Source organism: Melopsittacus undulatus, chromosome Z (assembly GCF_012275295.1).
Source record: "Melopsittacus undulatus isolate bMelUnd1 chromosome Z, bMelUnd1.mat.Z, whole genome shotgun sequence".
Classification (NCBI taxonomy): domain Eukaryota; kingdom Metazoa; phylum Chordata; class Aves; order Psittaciformes; family Psittaculidae; genus Melopsittacus; species Melopsittacus undulatus.
Genome location: NC_047557.1, coordinates 25,377,015 through 25,397,898, shown reverse-complemented (window position 1 = coordinate 25,397,898; position 20,884 = coordinate 25,377,015). Strand labels below are relative to the sequence as shown.

The window sequence follows — 20,884 nt, the reverse complement described above, 5'->3', positions numbered from 1 at the left end:
ACACTTGCTTTGTATTTAGATAGCCGTGTTGTCATAAGTACTATAAAATCATTCTTGAGAAAAAGGTGATAAAAGAACCCAAAAGGTGCAACTAAAGCTTTTTATTTCTACAGAATCACAGGATGGTTGAGGTTGGAAGGGACCTCTTGACGTCATCTTGCCCTACCTCTCTGCTAAAGCAGGCTACCCAGGACCATGCTCGCACAGCTTTTGAAGATCTCCAGGAATGGAGACTGAGCAACCTGTGCCAGTTCTTAGCACCCCTCACAGTAAAAAAACCTACTTCCTGATGTTCAGAGGGAACCTCCTGTGTTTCTGTTTGTTCCCATTACCTCCTGGTTCTGTTACTGGGCACTCACAGTCTCTTCAGATATTTTAATGCCTTGAGCCTTCTTTCTCTGGCAGAGCAGTCCTGGCTTTTCCAGCCTTTCCTCACAGAAGAGATCCTTAGCCACCATCAAAGCCTTTTGCTGGACTTGTGCCAGCTCTCTTTATAAGGTTTTAAACCATTCCAGTCTATTTCATGCACTCTTGATTTGTCTTCCAGCAATTCAAGGAGAATAGCAGCATAACTGCTTGTTACAATGAACTGGTTCAAATAGAACATGGGGAAGTGCGATCTCAGTTCAAATTACGGTATGTAGAAGTGTAAGAAATTGCAAACATTAGCTTCTTCCCAGCTGTGTATATATGTACTTTTCACCTGTATCTTAACTAATATACTACACCATACCCTTATTTCCTTGTTCTATTATTTTGTAAAGGACCAGATTAAGTGTCTTAAGTGTCTTTGTAACTGGTATCCTGAGAAACCTTGGTCTGTGTATGTTTCGTTCACTGGTGGTGTAAACGACAGCCTTCCTTAATGCCAAATGCAGTATACATCTTCTGATGCTTCCTCGTGAATGCTCCATGCCTGGCTGTGTTCAAGGCCAGGTTGAACAGAGCCTTGGGTGGCATGGTTTAGTGTGAGGTGTCCCTGTCCATGGCAAGGGGGTTGGAACTAGATGATCTTAAGGCACTTTCCAACCCTAACTATTCTATGGTTCTATGATTCTATATATCTTGAGATACCCATATAGAATTTGGCAACATTCAGCAGCCATTCTTACCAACATGAGAGTCAGGAAAAGATCCTTTAGCAGAAATATTGCAGAACAATAACTTCAGCTTGTTTAATTGCAAGGATAGCATTTTGAAAATGCTATCTCAGGTAAGCTTTATGGACTGCAAACTTATATGACAGTAAAATTTCAGAAAGTCATTCTTGATCTCATGTGTGTGAGATTTCATATATGATGGCTTGAGCTAAATGCAGTCTTAATCCAGCTCTTCATATCCTGAGCTTTTTCTTGCTTGGACAAGACTTGGCAAAGCAGGAGCACAGTTTTTGTATCTTAGTGATAAATTAATTTCCTTATCACTTTTTCTTTAATGTGAAGATTCTAATTTTATGTTTAATATGGGTGCTTATATATGCACGTAGATATGTTTGTAATACAACTATATGGAAAAAAAGCCCCAACCTTGAAGCTGAGTTGCACAATGCAGAGGTGTAGTTGCCTCTGTGGCATGACTTAATTCCATTTCTATCCACAGAAAATAGTATCACTTCTCTAAAGGTTTCAATGTTTCTGTTTAAGAAATGGATTTTTCTAAGGTTTCATTTGCAAACTGATCCCAAAGTGGCTTCATGTTCAAGTGACTACATGTTTGTACATGCAAAGTGCAGTTCCAGGGCAATCCTCAGGGGAAAAAAAATGGAATTTGGGCTTCCATGAATTTTAATAGTCGTCTTCCAAAACTCAGCAGTATTAAATGAGTGACTTCTGAATTAAACCAGCATAGATCAGAAACACCAGTTTTATATAGAAAGATTAGTATAGAATTTATATAGAAAGTTTAATATAGAATATATAGATTTATATAGAAAGATTATTCATACACACAATGCTTGTAGTTTGTTTCATTTCAAAACCAAGATGCAAATACAATTTGAGCATCATCTATACATGACAGTATCGATTATGAATGCAGATAATTACACCTCCAATACAAGGATCATGATTCATGTTGTCTACCACATTTTGCTGCAAGTTTGTGTATAGTCATCACCAAAAATATCTTAAAGTTCATTAAAACTGGAAGGAAACAAAATCAGTCTCCAGTGGCATTCCATCTACTGACAGTTCTTTCATTCATATTGTTCATGGAAACATGGAAGCATTATACAACTCACTTATAATTCTGCTTGCTTTTGGTCTCTTGAATGTAGTTACATAAACTGTGAGCCTATTTCTCTTTGATTTACATAAATAATAACATTACAGAAAATGTATTCAGTGTTATAATGTCTTTTGTATATTGAGAATACACATTCTATATGTTTATGTGTGTATATATATTCACATCACCTCTGAACATGACTGTTTTGGAAACTTTTGGCAGCATTGCAAAATAGTATGAAAAAGAAAAACCAATCATTGGTATTTTAGGGTTTGCTACTGTTGCTGCCGGATGCAGTCCCAGAACAGTCAAGTAATTTAAAGAGTTTAATAGATGCAGGCCCAGGATAGTTAAATAGTTAAATACTCCTCATCATGTAACAAGCACAAGTAATGCTTATGAGCAACATTTGTTGTATTCTCTGGGGGTATGAAGTAGACTTTTAGAAGATAAATATTTTTGAAAAGGCATATTTATAACTTAGAGAAGCCAATGTCTTGCAACAGAGTATCTCCCCCTGCCTCTGCCTGATTAGTGCTCTAAATGAATTTGCCACTGAAAACAAAGCAGAACTAGTGTTTGGTACAGCTATGTGGCTATAATTTGCATTCATCTGTGTGGTTTGTTTAAATGGGGGAAAAAGTGTTGCACTGTGTGTCTATTCCACCGGGTCCCTGATCTATTTGCTGTTTCAGTAGGTCTTCTATGCAGATTTGTAAAAGTGAAAGGGGGGAGAGTATTTCCAGAGTTAGTCAATGGAATTAAACCCAGGTTATTTCAGGTGTTTGGATACAAGAAAAAACGTGATGAGAAAGCTGGATCAGCCCAACAAAGCAGTGTATAAGGTCATGTCAGTGGTCAGAAGTGTCTTCCATTCCAAGCAGGTGCTCTGCTTCTCCAGAGAGCTGTTCCTGGTTTGAAGCTTGGTTGGACATCTGTGGGAGGTGTGTATTAATCAAAGAGGATATGGGACGTTTAAACCTGTAATTTCACTGGCTTGGTTGCCACATCAAATGAAAATACTAAGGTTTTAATAGTGCAAATATAGATGTGTGTTTTCTTGCAGAAAGTTCATGTAATGACATTTGTTAGCAGCTGGTGTACCAGGCAGGCACCTATCACTGAGAAGAATTAGTTATTTCACACAGCACAAAATCATGCCTTAGAGCCAGTTTGGGCTGCTAGAAAATCACTTGTAAATTAACACTGGGAGCTCCTTTTGTTGTATGAGCTAAATACCGCTGTCTTTTGAATGCAACACTTTTTTCCTACAAATCTTCATCTACATGGCTGCATGTCTGTGTCTCTGTGTGTATTATCTCTTGGTGTATCTGATTTGATTTTGAGTTATTTCCATGATGAGCAGGCCTAGCAATGTCCTGTATTTCTTAATTTTCTAATAATTGGTATTAATTCAAGCCCCTCTATGAACAAGGTGTTCCTTTTAGGTAATAGCTATACAAGAATGTTTATGTATAGTGCATTTAAGCTCCCTGCAATGAGAGGTACACAATAGATAATTAGTTTGTGTTTAGTCCAAATCAAAGATGGAGTACTGATATCTATCAAAGCAAGTATGCCTAAGTTGTTTCTTTTAATATGCGCTCTCTCTTTCTCTCTCCCTTTCTACTTTCTCCCTTTCTTGTCCCTTTTGTTTTCCTTTTGTTTTCCCTTTTGTTTTCCTGCATTAGTTTAAAGATAGCCCTGAAAATAAAGGAAAACAAAGATCATTTTGGACCTTCATAAAAATCAGGATCTATGGAAAACAAGTCACTGAATTATTACTTGGAAACAGGAAAATTGGTATTTTTCTGACTAGGACTTTGAGATGGTTTATACTATTTTCTTTAATGATGCTGTATCATGACATCTTTGATAGTGCAAATCTATTTGCTGTATTGAAACCTTTGTACACATCTGTTGTGATGATTTTTGTTTTCCCTGTCTTTAACTATCAAAAAAGTTTCTACTTTAATGTAACAGCCATTTGTTATTTTTGCTGCTAATTGTTAGTTCCTGTGATCTAGAGCATGTTTGGAGAAAAAAGCATACTATTAACACGTTAAGACCCCTGAACAATTTTACAGTGTGATCTGCAGGAAAAACACGTTAAAAAAACTAAGTCTGAAGCTGAATTTCCTGAAAAAAAAAACATAATGGAGATAGTTATATGGTTTAGTCAAACAACATGCTACTTTGTAGATCCATCTGCTGATAAGTTCAATATAGTAATGTATTTATATTAAGCAAAATGGTCTAACAATAAAACTAACATGAATCATTTACTAATTTCAGGGCTTGTAATGCGGTGTTTACAGCATTAGACCACTGTCAGGAAGCCATAGAAATAACCAGTGAAGATCATGTCATTCAGGTAGGGGGAAAACGTTAGCTATTTTGTAGTGTTCTAGTTTTGCTGCCCCTTAGAAAGCCATGTGCAATGAGCTGTCTTGTTTCTGCATGCTGTACATTGGTGCCTGCTGAACTGTTAAGACCTTTCTTCAGTAACTTTACTTAGATTCTAATTTTCAGTAATGTTACATGTAGTAAAACCAGCATGAAATCTGCAGCAAAACTAGATAACCTGTACAGTAGAGTTTTGTTCTCTTTCTGTGCCTTCTGGTAACAGTTTGCATATTTCCTTCTGAGCTCATCTCATTACTTGAATAAAATGTTTCCCCATTACATAGTATTTTTATATGAAAAACACTGAATTCTGGGGATGTGTGGTTATTGTTCAGTATGTAAGGGTGATGAGGCACTGGAATGGATTGCCCGGGGAGGTTGTGAGTGCTCCATCCCTGCTGTTCAAGGCCAGGTTGGATGAAGCCTTGCGTGGCATCCTTTAGTGTGAGGTGTCCCTGCCCACAGCAGGGGGGTTGGAAGTAGATGATCTTAAGGTCTTTTCCAGCCCTAACTATTCTATAATTCTATGCATAACTAGTAACAATTTAGTAGTTATATGTGAGTAATTAACTTTTAAATATGTTCTTTTTCATATTATCTTAAAGTACTTTTGTTTTGGCAGTATGTTAATCCAGCTTTTGAACGGATGATGGGGTATCACAAGGGAGAGCTTATTGGCAAGGAGCTTACTGAACTACCAAAAAGTGATAAAAACTGTGCAGATCTTTTAGACAATATCAACACATTTATTAAAAAAGGAAAGGTAAGCAAATAAAATAAACCTGTGCAAAATTGCTTTGAATTTCTATTCTGCTTCATTTTCAGTAGTGTAGGTTTAAGAACACAAGATGTGGTTTTCATGGGTGTACGTGTAAGACCAGAATTCTGCTTCTCAGATGTCTCAGAAGCAGAACAGCCCACGCCTCAGACAAATGACTACTAGATTTCTTTAGCTTTGCTTTTAGGATGTGATTGAAGTCCTTTACTGATCTGTTTGCTTAAGAGCAGTGTAAGAACATTTTCTGTGTTTCTGTTTTGCCTAGAGCCCATGGAGATGTTATTAGTTGGAACATGGTAATTTGTCCCTCAGTCAGTCTCTCAGGTGGTTGCATCATTCAGCCAAAAGGTTTAACTGTTCTGTCACACTGCAGAGCTTTCACCACCTGCATGATGTAGGCACCACAACGTATTAGTACCAGTGGGGTTTGTTTTTCTAACTGTAGTCAAAATATCTGCAGTGCGCTGTGAACTCCTGTCATGGTGGTGATGGGCCACAGAAGCACTACATTTTTCTCGGGGGTATGCTCTTCTAACACATGCAACAGTCTCTTATCCCGTCTCCCAGAGGTTGCAAAAATACCTCTCACCCTTCCTTGTCTCACTCTTTGCTTCATGAACTTTGGGGAGCTCCTAAACGTTTGAGTCCCTTACAGCAATGATCAGAGCCTTGGGGGTCACTGCTGGAGCTGTTTGCAGGTTTGCCTTGGTTCATTAGCAGCACCCGCAGGCCACTCTTGCTTTGCTCTTGCTCATTTACATAGGCTGCCCAGATGCTAATACTGCCTGCTCAAAGGCACCCTGTGTTCCGCATCCATCCGTTTTTGTGACGGAGAAGGTATCATCCACCAATTTTCCACCTTCGTTCTACACTATGGCTAAGTAGTTCCCTCCTTGAAATCTTTCTTTGAGTTGTTAAGGAGAACAATACCCTCTGCTTTATCTTCCTTTTTTCTCCAATCCATACTAGAGGATAACTTTTATCTCTGCATCAGTGGAGTGTTTAAAGATGGAGCATATGTGGCTCTTGTTTAGCCTGCAGTCTTACTGATGTTTTCCTGTAGCAGTGGGAATGGAGGGAAAATGAGTGGCCAGTCAAAGAAATGGGTATTTGCATGAGAGCCCAGGATAAAAGATGCCATGAAGAAACTGTTCCTTTTGCTGATCTAGAGAGCTTCAGATATTCATGGTCATGGGAAATGAGTCATGAAGTGAGAATAAGCTGTTGGTTACTTGAGATTAGTTGAAGGACATCCTTAGGTCAAGGGTTTCTGCGATTTTGCATGCATATTCCTTGATGATTGGCAACTTCAAAGCTGAATGGTATTTAGTGCAGAGTTTGGTTCATCTGCTTCCCGGGGAGATATCTTCTGGATGTGTTGCAACCATCATTGTTTGTAACCGTCAAAACAGATGATTGCTAAAGTTCTTTGTAAAAATTGTATACTCTCGCACAAGGGAAACATACTTACATTGTCCATATGTTAGGAAATGCCTATTAAAGGTGCTACTCTGTGCTAATAAATTTTACACTTTAAAAAAAAAAATGCAACCAGAAATAATACATTATTATTTATTATGTAAGGATTATGTAATAATAAATGAACATTTGACTGCCAGCTATGTATTCTTAGATGATGTCTCTGTTGTGTGTGTTTGCTTAGGAATGGCAAGGAGTTTATTATGCAAGAACAAAAACAGGAGACAGTATCCAACAGCATGTGAAGATAACACCTGTGATTGGTCAAGGAGGGTAACTTACTTGTCGAGAACATAATTGCTTTCTGCTTTTTAGGGCCTTCTCTCTGCTTTCCCCATCTGTAAGTTTAACATTAACCTCCATGTATTTAGTAGCAGGATGATGATGTAACTGCTGACTTCATGCAGTCTGGAAAGAATAAGCAAAGTTGAGAAGGTCATGTCCATTTTGGTATCATCATTTGCTGACTAAAAGAATTGCAAAGTCATAACAATTAGTAGTGTTACTGCTATGGATACCTGCAAGTTGACATTTACATTCATGTTATCAGGTATTTCTTTATGCAGTTACTGTACAGAATGGATCAGCAGCTGGGTAATGTTTGTGTGTGTGTTTGGATGTGCTCGCACCTTTGCCATGTGGTATGGGCACATTGCCAGGTTCTGTTCCCAGATGTGCAGGTGAATGCCTGCAGGAGCAGAAGGATCAGGTACTAAAACATAGCTGTAACGCTGAAGGAGAACTTGCCACCCAGTTGTCTGTTTGGTGTTGGATTTGGTACCTTGTTTCATGAAGGCTTGGAGACCTCTTCTTAAGAAAACAGCAGTATATCATTTCACTTCTCTCTTTACCATTTTATATGATAATGAGTGGTTATTTCTGTTGCTAGGAAAATAAGACACTTTGTGTCCCTCAAAAGGCTGCATTGCACCAATGAAAACAACAAACAGGTATTGTATTTCTTTCATGTCATAATTTTCATAGCTTTGAGTAAACTGATATACTTGGTTTAGAAATATATATTTTTCCAAGAGGATGGGATCTGTATTATCAATGAGATTCTCATCGATTGTTGGAGCAAGAAAAATAACTTCATTTGCATGGGATATTCTCCTTTTGTAGGACTGGTGAGTAGAGGAAGAATGGAATTTTAATGTTCTTTTATCCATTTTGTGGGTAAAGACACTTGTGCATAAAAGGTATTTAGAAAACCACTACTATTTCTAGTTCCTCCTTCTTCAGTGTAATAATACTGAATATTAACACATTATGGGAAAACCTCTACTACTGAAAGAAGTTTGTAAGTGTTATTCTGTAAAATCTGGCTGTTGAAACCATGCCACTTGCACAAGTTTTTTTGTGGCGACAGGGAGCCAAGGGAGAAATCTGCATATGTTCTGGAAGAACTTTGAAGGTTGATCACTGAAAAACAAGGCTCAAAATACTATAAACTGACCTCACCTTTGCACTAAAACATGGACTTTAGTATTAGCAGCAAAGTGCCATTTACTATAGCACAATGTTTCAAAGCACTCAGGCAGAGTGCAAGAGTTGTGTAACGGAAGCAGTGCTAAAGTTACAGGTATTTCTTAGATACAAGCTGATTCTTTTTTTTCCCCTAGAATGTACACACAGCTGAAAGGCTGGTACAGGGAAGTGTAGATATGATACTTTTAGTGCAAGATAATGAATACAGAACAGTTGCAAACTTGCAGCCATGTGTAAAATGCAACAGTAGGAATACAGATAAAAGTCCTTTTCCTTCCTGTTTTTCTTTACCCTTTTGGGGGGCTGCCAAAGCCAGTAGTAAGTGTAAGAAACAGATTTTAGCTTGTGTCCAAGGCCACATTCATGTTCTCTGTACTACTGGAACTGTTAGAAAGCATCATCAGTTCACATATTTTTCTCACTAGTTCATGAGCACTTACTGGTAAAAAAGCATGAACATGGTGAGTTACAGGTTTGGGGACCTCTACACATTTGGTCATCACAGGGAATATGGCTTTTTGCAAAAGTGCATATAGACATCTACCACAAAGGTTAAAGACCACAGCCTAAAAAGAAGACATGGTCTGCAGGGGTTTAAGGTCCATGGTGGAAAAAACAAGGTGCAACCAACAGAACTAGGTAATTATTGTGTTTCAGTTCTGTGGCAGAAGTATCTCCTGCCTAGAGTAGAGCACGAGGTGCTCCCTGATTGCATGACAAATTCACAGCGTGTCTTGGAATTCTGGGGGGCTTGGAGGTGGGTTTGGGTTCATCTTGTGTTTGTTTTGCTTTTCTCTTTTTTTTTTTCATTTTAGTTGGGCAGTGATGGTGATGTGAATATCTATTATATTCAAAAGACTCTTTAGAATTATTTTGTAGTAATAATCACTAAGGTGATGTTACCAGTCTTGATCAATATTTGGACACTGAAGCCTCCTAAAATCCATGCCAGAATACTTGCAGCAATAAAACTTTTCCCGGCCTAAAAAAAAAAAAAAAAAAAAAAAAAAAAAAAAAAAAATCACATTTCTCTTCAAGCCACAGATAATTCTTTACAGAGGAATAAAAAGAAATCAAACGAACTTTTAGTTACAGAGCCGTAAAAACTGATGCTTCAAATTTTGATGCAAATGTCTAATGTTTCACTGCATTGACATAATTATAAATGGTTTGATGTCAGCATTCAGACTCTGTGCAAACTTAGAAACACCCTTACATTATTCTGCATTGTTTCACCTTAAAAAGATGTAGAAGTGTTCTTTGTCAATACCAACAGCCTCCATAATGGGTATCACAGCATGATTAGAAATCACTGTGTAAGAAGCTTCATGGATCTCTGTGCCACATTTATCACATAGAAAAATTAAGCATGTTAGATTTATTCGTGGGGGAAAAAAAAATATATATCTGAGAGTCTATCAAGTATTCTTACAGTGAAGATTGATGAATAGGGATTGATTTTCATGTGACTGTTCCTGTGTGCTGAAGCCCAATGATTAATGCTGCCTTTGTCAATTTGAACCATGGCAGGATAGAGTCCAGTGTTTGCACATTCATAGATTTACAACAGAGGTGGTGTTTTTTCTCTTAAGAACATACTGGCCCAAGATTAGCTGTGTAACTAGCCTCATAACTTACCTTATGTGGCTTTTTCAGGTCATGCCTGCAGGAGGGATAATAGAAGTATTCAGAATTCAATTATGATTTGTTTTACTTTCTCAGTAGAGAACTTAAAGGACAGTAAGTAATGTTTTCTGCCAGCTGTGCAGCAGAGATGTATGTGCAGGCTCTGAAGGAAGCTCCTGTTCAGGACCAGAACAAGTACTCCAGATGCATTTTGTCATTGTACCATATCTGATGAGCTTACTTGATTTTACTCTGTTTGGATGAGATGACTTATCTGAGTATTCCTGCATGATTACAAGACAGGTGCTTAAGCTTTTAAAATTAGTTTTCTGGGGGAAGAAATGTTCCTTAGGCTCCAGATTTATATTGACTGTGGGTGCAGAATTCCCCCTTCCATTTTTATTTTCCTTCTAATTCATTGCAGAAAGCCACTCATGAATCTGGGGGTGTGTTTTGATTTGTTGTGGGGTTTTTTTTTTGGGGGGGGGGGTTGTTTGGTGTTTTGGTTTTTTTGGAGTGGTTTTTTTTTTTTTTTTGCAGGGTGGGGTGGAGAAGGTTTGGTTGGTTGTTTTTCCCTTTCCATTCTCTTCTCATTCTTATTCACCCTCATCTCTCCTCCCATCAATAGCAAAAAAGGAAAAAAATGTGGAAGTTGCACAAGAATGATGGAAAAGAGAATTTGTGTAATTCCTCACCAGTTGCAACCATGATTTCATGCTTCCATGCAATCTAGTGCCTTGCTATAGGCAGGTGATGTATTTGGCCAGAGGAACCAATCACCATAGACTAGACTGTGATGTATCATGAGTAGTGTGTAAAGTGCAGTGTCAAGCACTGAAGTTTATTCATCTGAAGTAAAGGGTATGTATATGTTTGTTAGTGATTACAGGAAAAAAGGGAATGGTTTTAGCCCTTTTCAGTGTCTCTGTTGGCTTTACCTAAATACATCATGTGCTGACATTTGAGGGAAGGTTTGAGGAACTGGAAGCTCTGCTCAGTTTTCCTACTAACAGCAAAAAAACTTTCTTGTACCTGTGTAACGAAGGAACAGAATGAAGTGATTAGCAGATATTAAACTGTCATGTAATGGACAGACTGTGCTTTTTGTGTCTAGCAGGATGGAAAAGCATGGAGCATTTATTCTGTGTTACTATAGGCTAAGCAATAGGCATAAACTTAAAGATGATGGAAATACCCAATCTAGATCTTTCAGTGGAGCTACCCAATATGCATCAGAAGAACAAAGAATAAAGATTTTTTCAACTTTTCATTTCTGAGAATGTTTAAAAATGACTAGGAAATAAAGAAAGTCTTGATAAATGATACCTACTTCTACCCTTCAGTTGCTGGAGAGTGATTTCTATAACTGAGTTTTCAGAAGTCCAGTTTATCAGTGACCCATGAAAGGACGCATGCAAAATTAAATAGTACTAAGAACATGGTTTTTAAATTATTTTACAGAGGGCAAAAGTAAACTTACATGTTTGTGTGTGTGTTTATGTTTTATTTCTTGAATCTTTCAAGTTAATACGTAATTTGCGCTTAAAACGTTATCTCAAAATGAATGTAAGTTCTGTTGCAGGCACAAGCATTAAACAGGAACTTAGCACATAAAAGCACAATTGTATCTGTGACCTTCTACATTGCATATCTGCTTACTTTCATATTATTTCTCTACATCTGATTACACCTAAAGAAGAGTCTTTTCCAAACACTATTTTTTTAAATAATTGAACAGAAAATGCTGGATAAGGACAGTGTTGAATGTAGCCCTTTTAAAATATTTTTGTGTTCTTTTTCCTTACATATGTATTTCACTCTTCTGCATCTTCAGCTCTACAAGAGTCACCGTGATGAGAAGTATACAGGAGACAATTCTCAGTCAGGTTAGAATTCTGTCATTTACCTTTATACATCACTGCACTTGAGGTCATGGCCTGGTTCTTTCCTGGTATGAAATGTTGTCTCTTCCCTCTGTCAAGTTAGTGGCCAGAGCAGATGGCCAGCGATGGATGCCAGCTGCTCTGATGTTGCACCATGAATTGGATTTGTAACCATCATTAATAATTCAATCTCCTGTGCAGAGCTCTTCCCGAGCATTTGAAGTTAAGATGTATTGCTCTTCATTGTACTAATACACTGTTTCAGATCCAGAAGCTGGTGTACCTTGGCACCTCTTTATGTTTGAAATTAATGTGGAACTGTGCTGATTTGTGCCAGACCTGCCCTAGTGTTTTCAAGTTAGGACTTGTCAGCAGGTCACTGGTTTGGCTCCAGCACAGAACTAAGATAGTTGTCTGTAGAGCCAGGGTAAGAACTAGTCATGTCCAGTCATCTCTAAGTTGTTGCAGCATGTCTGAACAGCCCTTGCACTGTCTCTTGGGCAGGTTTGCTTACTTGTAGACAGTATATTCAAGCTCTCAGTAACTTCTGCAGATAGGTTTTGACTAAAGGTATGGAGCACAAGGGGATAATCTCTTCTGATGCTGTGTTATCTTTGGAATAACACTTTTCACTGAAGAAGGTGGCACTAAAGGCTGATTTTAAGCTTGTGATTCTAGCAATCTGAGCCAGATGTTCACTGCTGTTTTATTCTGAGTGAACAGATTCTCATGCCCTCTTACCTTCTGGCACCTTGAGGTCCTTCCCACTGTGAAATACTGGACAACATTGCTATGCAATGTCAGGCAGCTCCTGATTTTCACATGGGAGGAGGATATAACATACCAAGAGATGGGAAGTGACTGACATCCCCTACCTTTTCAAGTAGCATAAATGTTGGAGACCTTTACTGTGCAAAATAATAAGGGGCAGGGGGAAGAAGAGACAATATATGCGATTTGCTGTTCTCATTTCCATGGCCATCAGAACTGATCCACAGTGTGTTAAATTGCTTGTTCCTGTGTCCTTGTAATAAATGCAGTTTTACTTTCTCATGGCTTCCTGCAAAGAGGAAGTTGAGAACACACATGAATTAAGATGAAGGACACGACACTTGTAACTACTTAACACATTGTCACTAGTTTACTAATGTGTTTTACAGGTAATGTGGCCATTTAAGTTTGCTTATTATTGTGACAGATTTCAGCAAGACTGTGGAGCCACATCCAATTGGTGGCTACTGTGCAGTGAAGACAGGCAACCTTAGAGTCACGTATGTGATGCAGGTTATCCTTCCCTGCTGTCCATGGTTGTGCTCCAAGGGTAAATTCCCAGAGCCATGGGCATATACCAGTATGTGATGAGCGTAGAAAATACTCTATATGTATCATGCTGCTTGTGATGGCTTGATTTGTAATAAATCTGATAGGGAGATATTGCGCTCAATGACAGAGCACTGGAACAGGTTGCCCAGGGAGATTGTGGAGTCTCCTACGTTGGAGATATTCAAGGCCCGCCTGAACAAGTTCCTGTGTGATGTACTCTAGGTTACCCTGCTCTTGCAGGGGGGTTGGACTAGATGATCTTTCGAGGTCCCTTCCAACCCTTGGGATTCTGTGATTCTGTGATTCACTAGGCAAAGGACATTTTTCTTATTTAGGCATTCGAATACTTTCAGCCAGAACTGTTGTGTGGCACGAAGCAGCCTCTATACCCCTGTAACTCTCCAGGTGGCAAAGTTTTGGACCTGCTAGTTGGTATTTAATATGAGGAGAGTTGTCTTGTCAGCTACTGCCACTCGCAGTTGTGTTTATGCAAAAATGTTTGCTCCCATGTAAGTGCCTTATGTTAAACTCTTCCAAATGTTAGTGCAGGAAAGGGATTCGAAAGAGAAGTCCTATCAAATAAATGAATAAAATCATGTAACACACATTAGTTATGCCCTGCTCTCAGGTGTCAACAGAGAAAAGGCTTGTAGTTTCGCCAGTCTGGACTGCAACAGAAGAAGAAAAAGACCCAAGCTGTCCTGTAAATCTGAAATACAGACAGAAACTGTGTATCAGTAATTCATAAGACACTTAAGTTTGTAACTCTGGAGAACTGTATATTACCATTTTATTTTGCCAAAGACAGGCTGCATATAACATGTCTTCTAACAGCGTTATGCCAATTGGTCCTTATTTTGAGAATATCAATTTTATGATACCTCTGATTCTTCACATGATGGTTATCTCTTTTTTGAAAGCTTGGATCTCTGATCTGGGATCTCTGAGTAGCATTTCAGATACTCTGGGGACAGGTACTACACCTATTCTTGCAGAGATATATAGATGCATGGCTGCTGGTTTTAAACACAAGGCAGAGTGTGATATTTTGGAGGAAATCTTTAATTTTTATTTTTTTTTAGGCTCTTTCCAGGCATTTCACCCCACTTTTGGAGCTGCCTGGGTGTGATAATTTCTCTTGCTTTAGCAAATGGCAGTTTCAAGAATGACAGCTTGGTGCATAATTACTTTTCACAGGAACTGAATTGATTGTTTATAATCATTCTCAGTATGTCGGATTTTTCTTACACAGGGTACAAAAAATTATTGCAGTTAAAAGCAAAAGCTGTCAGAGTCTGAATTGTGCTTGGGCTCAAAGAGTGTAGATGCTTTCATGGGAGATGGGATTTTTCTTAATTGGCTAAACTTCTAGGCAGGTAAACTCAGGGTTGTTTAGTGGTCAGTGAAGAACAAAAGGCACTTGCAGGAGGGGTTCAACCCACCTGCCTCAGACATCTGTTCTAAAGCAGGATCTCTGACAACTACCTTAGACAAAGACAGCCTGAAAGATTGCTGCTTTTAGGCAGCTAACTTAGGTCAAGTGAGTCCCCTGTTCCATAACATCTCGACTTCCTTGAGAAAACAGCTTTCCAGGCGCTTCAGAAAAGTTGCTGTAAAGTGACAGTGAGTCCCTTGTTCTGACGTGCACAGATTACAGTATTACCAGGTACAGTATTTCCAATACCACTAATGCGGTATTGTTAAGGTCATTTAATGAGATGTTCAGAATTTTAGATGAAAGAGTCTCTGTAGAGGTCTTACTTGATGAATTTTTAAAGCTTTTGTTTTGTGTTTACAGAATCCCATTCCTTCAAATGCAAGAACAGAAGGAAAGACTCAACTGATGTTAAGTCCATAACATCTCAAAGTAGTGATGGTAAGAAAGTAAACTGTCCAGAATGACATTACAAATAAAGAATAGACTTTCCATAGGCAGTACAAATGCAGAATGAAAGAGGAACCAAACAGATTCACATCTGATTAAAGAGATCACTCGATTTTTTTATAACTGCTATAAGATTTCTTTAGCATTATTTGCAAAACAGTTCCCCCGCCTGACTACCAGCATCAATATGGAATGCATGGCAGCATTCAGTGCCTTCAGGTAGAGGAGGGGTAGCTGTGCTATGGGATAGGGGCAGCCTGCTAAAAGAGTGCATGGTGAAGCATTAATTCCACTTCTCTAAGAAAGCTGCAGCTTGTGCTCCTGAACCAGTACTTTGGTTTCATTAGCATGGGACATGAAGGGATCTATTGCTGCTGGTAACTTGAGAGCAGTACTTCTGCTTCTGATCCTATTTGTAACTGCTTTCTTGGGCTGGGACAGTGGTGGCAGAGATTTCTTTCTGCTCCAGTATGTAGTGAGAAAGCACAGATTACAGGGAGCAGGAATGGGTTTTGTTAAAGCAGCTGTATCACTGAGATGAGGGACATACTCTCACAGAAGGAGCCATCACTGACAGAGACTCATAGCAAAGGCCAAGTGGCAGGTACTGAGCATTAAGTATAATATAGCTTAGAGTAGTTTCATTTCACTACAGCTGAAGTGAAGGATGGATGGAAAAACTGACAGCAGAAGTGAGGGGTGGCTGCAAAGGAGGTAGACAACAATGTGAAAAATGAAACGGTAAAGCAAGAACTTGCAGAAAGGGAGATACAGGAGAAATGGGAGATGAGGCTGGATTTTGTTGTGCTGTTCTCCAATGGCAACCTTCTGCACTCTTTAAATGCTGTCACCTGATTTACACTCTGTGGCACTTAAACAGTGCTTTCTGTAACAGCAGCTCCAAGCTTACCAACCCGACGGTACTCTTCCATGGCAAGGATCCACTCAATGACAATAGAAGCTCCTATTACAAAGGTGAGCCCCGAGCACTACCTTTTCCACTAACTCAGAGTTCAGAGTTGCTCTCATAGGGAATGCTGCAGTTTGTGGCAGGAGAGCCAGGGGTTTCATGCACCTTTTATTTAACAGAATAACTTATTTTTTTTTCTTTAATTTTCTTACTACTTTCTGCATCTCATTCTAAATGGTTTTATTTAGTTCTAAATTCTAAAGAATAATAAACAGGGGAAAGGGGTGTCCTTGCAAGAGGCAGTGCTTGTGGCAGGAAGAGGACCCTGCTTTGTTGGGCCATGCACATGTAGTAGAATGTGTGCTTCCAGTCTCACCTTTGCTTTTACCATGGATATTTTAAAGATAGCATGAAGAGGAGGGAGCACCTGCACCATATTCTGTCCTCCATTTTCCTGCAGTCTTTTCCTCACTATCCATGCTGTACAGATTGCTGTCACAAAACAGCTGTACACCACTTGTCCCACAAACCAAGGTGCCTGTCATCTCTGATTCTGAAAGCACTTTTTTCCCCCTCTCCCCATCTTCTCTTCCTACCACCAAGCTCTTTACTTCCCAGCACAACCTTCCTGTTAGAACAGCTGACACCTTTCCTTTTCCTTCTCCCCAAGAAGACCCACAGATGCCTGCAGTGCCCCCACAGCAGCTTCTGGTTGCTGCAGAAGAGAGCAATGGGGCTTTCTCCCTCAGTCCCTGCAGTTGTTGGTGCTGCTGTGTCATTGCTGCATTCCCTGGCTGCAGCTGAGACACAAGGTGGGAGGCAAAGAAGAGCTATCTTCTCCCGAAACCATAGCCCAGCTGTTTCTGCTCTCTGCACTTAGTTTTCACATTGATAAAACTAAGGCTTTACATCCAGGATCAGGATATCTAAGTCACATCCAGGAGTTTGGTTGGTCGGTTATTGTTTTTTCTTCTAGAGACTGAATGATTGCTGCTGAGCAGCCCTGACTATGTTGAAGGACTGGGACATGGCTAGTTTTTGGTCTACCCACCTGCAATATTTTCAGATACCCCATACCCTTCTGCTTTCACTTCCCAGGAGTTTCCCAGTTATAAATAGCAGATGGATACCAGACAATATGAGCACAAATTTACATTTTCAGAGTTGTACTTCAAAGGCTGAGGAAAATACATAGCACTTCCTGAATGGGAAATAGCATAATCAAGCCAAGGATGAAAAATTTCTAATAAGAAAAGACAAAAGTGCCATTCAGTCTTCCTCACCTGCCTCTTTAATCTGTTTTCAGGTTATTAACATAATTAATGCCGCCCAGGAAAACAGCCCCATCACAGTAGCAGAGGCCTTGGACAGGGTTCTGGAAATCCTGCGGACAACAGAACTTTATTCCCCTCAGCTAGGTACCAAAGATGAAGATCCTCACACAAGTGATCTTGTCGGAGGTCTGATGACTGTGAGTAAAATTAATAAAGATGAAATTAACACTACCAGTGCCCTACATCACAGTTCAGTGCTCTGCTGTGCTGAAATTTCACAAGAAATGGGAAGGGGACTCATAATTCATCACCATCTCACTTAAGGATTTTGGTCTTTCTACAAACAGTAGGCCCCAAGATGTAGTAAGATATGGCCATGTCTCAGTGCATTGGGTGCATTCATCCTCGTATATAAGTGAACACAGTTGCCACTGGAAACTGTATCATCCATTCTGATTTGTCTCAAGGAAATACTTTTTTGCAAATTTTAGAAGCTTAGATGGGAATAGAGGGATTGCTCTACAGCTGGTCCAGTGCAAGGGTAAGGTTATTTTAATCAGGTTCTGACTTTGGTCTTGTAATAGCAGCAATGCTGTTCACCAGAGACAAGACTGCCTAGATTTCAGCAATGAATACTTCATTTTTTAGCATACACTGAGCCAATCCTTGTCAAAATAATATAAAGAAAATGAAAAATAAGTTATAGTTGCTAATTTGAATGATGAAATCCTGCAAATGCCAATGAAAGGGTTAAGGGGGGCAAAACACTGTATATTTCATAATGTCCTTTCTGGAGATCTCAGATTAGTGCTCCTTGGATCCTTTCATGTCTATTTTGAAAGACCTTAAAAAAGGGTTGGTGCTTATAGTGCTACAATAGGAATAGTAGCTAAAGAAAATGTTTTTGGAATTAACGATGGTTGCTCTGCCTAAAACTTACAATAAACTTGCTTTTTCAGGATGGCTTGAGAAGACTGTCAGGAAATGAGTATGTGTTTTCTAAAAGTAAGTCACCATTTTAAATTTCCCTTTGCCTGTGTGACATCTTTGGTAGATGCTGGTGACATAGAAGTCCAAGCTAATGTGCAATAGGATGTCCATCTTTGAAAACACTTGCTACATGACTGCAGAACAAGTGCTAGACTGCCTCCATTTTGGAGTTGAAGCAAATTGAAAGAAATAAGAAAATAAGACTACAGAAAAGCCAATAGACTGTAGGAAAATAAGACTGTAGAAAATAAGACTAGGAAAATACTAAATTGTCACTCAAAGAAAGGTTTATTGATCTTTTTAGTTTATGTCCAAATCACATGTAATAATATAAACTATATATATTGTAGGCTTTATTACAGACTTTTTTATTTAAGGAAAAGAGTTGTTTTACTTGAAAATGAGTTATTTTCTAAATGAAATTGTGCATGTGGGAGGTAAAAATAATCCAGGAATGTTCTAATTCCCAAAATCCATTTCAACAGATGTGAACCTGAGCCATAGTCACCTTTCAATGCCAAACACCATCAATGATGTTCCGCCCTGTATTGCGCAGCTCTTGGATAATGAGGAAAGCTGGGACTTCAATATTTTTGAGTTGGAGGCTATTACAAATAAAAGGTACTGGACTCCTTTCCCCGAATGCCTGTAAAGATGTTATTGAAGAGCTGTAGTTGCTTTGGCACAAGGCACAGCAGATGTGTGAAAGCTGCCTTCTTTGTGTGTGCGTGTTGATACCACGGTCCCATTTAACAAGCCAGGCATGCATGATGGTCATGGATAGACCTGTGCAGCCTGTTGTCTTCTCTGACAGCATCTGCAGCCCTCCAGGATTCTCTGGGACATGACTCCCATCCACCCTGTACAGCTGACGATGTCTGGCATAGTCTTGTGTTGTTACATGCTGGGTATCCCACAGATGCCCCTCTCTCCTGCTGATATGCAAACGGCGCTGCTGGAAAAAACAAGCCTCTTGCTTTCCTCACCTAAATCCCCCTATGATTTAGGAAGCTCTGAGGCAACTGTGGCTTTTGATTATAGGGATAAAAAGCTGAGATAGATAGAGGATAAACCAGGGATAGGACCAAGAGCCTGACCTTTTAAAGCTTATGATGAAAGAAGATGCCAGTAGTTTTGAGGTCATGTAGACCACAAAAATAAACATGTCATGCACAGACAAAAGTTATTTTCATTCTAAGATGCAAAGAATTGAAGAGTCTACCTAGACTTTTGTACTCTGATTGGAGAAAGTGGCCATTTTTGGAATTTGCATTTGCCTGTTTTTAATTTGCTGATGTTGGCTTTTGGTTGTGCGTTTCTCAGCCCGGGAGCTCTATAGATCACCTTGAAGGAGTGAAAAATGTGACTGATAGATAGGGCTCTGTCACAGGCCACACAGAGTAAATGACAACCCAGAGTGAATTTAGACTTAAGAACCAAAATGAATTGAGATTTTACTCTACTCACTCTTTCACACACCAGCCCACTGCTGTCCTCCCCAGAATCACATTTGCCAGACCTCAAATGCCCTCTCCAGCCAGGAGATCACTGCTGGTTAGGATTCAGGACATGCCACTTGTGTTTAGTCCAGCCCATACTGCTTGGAGCAAGAAAGTAGAAGGCTTCTGCTTGAGAGTTCAGAAGTTCTATTTTAGATATTAAACCCCTACAGACACACACACAAGCAGTTACCTACTGCCTGTTAGCATGTGGAATTAAAGAGAGGGTGGTTTACTGATGACAGATTCATGCCTCAGCTCTAGAAAGTAATCCAGGCCTAAAGCTAGAAGAGTTCATATGAAATACAAAACAAGCACTGCTCTGGGAGACATCAATACACTTTGCATATTGCCAACTTCAAACAGTCAGCAAGTAGAAATATGGACCCCCTGAAGCCACAGAACAAATTTAAACAGCAGCCATTTGACCTTTTTAGCCTTTGGGATGTGCCTGTGTCATGTTCAAAGTCTCTTTTTTCTCCTCAGGAAAAATATGAGCATTTAAACTTTTTTTCTGAAGCCAGAAGAATTGTCGAAACTCTAGTGGAACTGCACCCTTTCTGCTGAACATACTGAAAGGATGTCTGAAAGAAGGGTAGATGTAGTGATTTGTAACTTTGGTCAGGGTTGTGAGAGGTTGTAGGTGTGCAATTTAAAACTGTTTACCGTTCCCCTCCAACTTTCATATATACAGTCTTATTGGTTCCTTTGCCAAAACTCTCTCTCTTTAGAACATCAGAAGTTCCTGTTTTACAGCAGTGCTTTTTAATTCATTGTTTTGCAGGCCGTTAGTGTATTTGGGCTTAAAGATTTTTGCCCGGTTTGGGGTTTCTGAGTTTTTAAACTGTTCGGAAGGAGTACTGCGAGCGTGGCTGCAAATGATTGAAGCTAACTACCACTCCTCCAACTCATACCACAACTCCACACATGCAGCAGATGTCCTGCATGCTACCGCCTTCTTTCTCAGGAAGGAGAGAGTCAAGGTATAACCACCAGCTGGGAGTCTTTTCGGCTATGATCTCAGTGTGTTTGCCATCTTATGTCTGTCACTCAAAAGTCAGATGTTTTCTTTAATAATGGTCCTGGCTTCCTAAAGTCTCTCTGTTCCTGAAGTATT

General features: G+C 39.4%; 1 protein-coding gene across 2 annotated transcripts in view; it reads left to right on the top strand.

Moving 5' to 3' along the window:
- The window catches only part of PDE8B (phosphodiesterase 8B), a 74,333-nt gene that overhangs the window by 46,235 nt on the left and 7,214 nt on the right, over positions 1 to 20,884 (top strand). The window contains exons 6-17 of one of the 2 annotated variants that reach the window (XM_034072546.1): positions 548 to 636; positions 4,522 to 4,600; positions 5,255 to 5,395; positions 7,074 to 7,162; positions 7,779 to 7,839; positions 11,838 to 11,889; positions 15,008 to 15,085; positions 15,993 to 16,069; positions 17,311 to 17,475; positions 18,238 to 18,283; positions 18,754 to 18,889; positions 20,552 to 20,750. In XM_034072546.1, the coding sequence (XP_033928437.1) occupies positions 548 to 636; positions 4,522 to 4,600; positions 5,255 to 5,395; positions 7,074 to 7,162; positions 7,779 to 7,839; positions 11,838 to 11,889; positions 15,008 to 15,085; positions 15,993 to 16,069; positions 17,311 to 17,475; positions 18,238 to 18,283; positions 18,754 to 18,889; positions 20,552 to 20,750 (1,212 nt within the window). Of the gene's footprint in view, positions 1 to 547; positions 637 to 4,521; positions 4,601 to 5,254; positions 5,396 to 7,073; positions 7,163 to 7,778; positions 7,840 to 11,837; positions 11,890 to 15,007; positions 15,086 to 15,989; positions 16,070 to 17,310; positions 17,476 to 18,237; positions 18,284 to 18,753; positions 18,890 to 20,551; positions 20,751 to 20,884 lie in introns of both variants that reach the window. The other variant, XM_034072545.1, reaches the window with a different exon arrangement.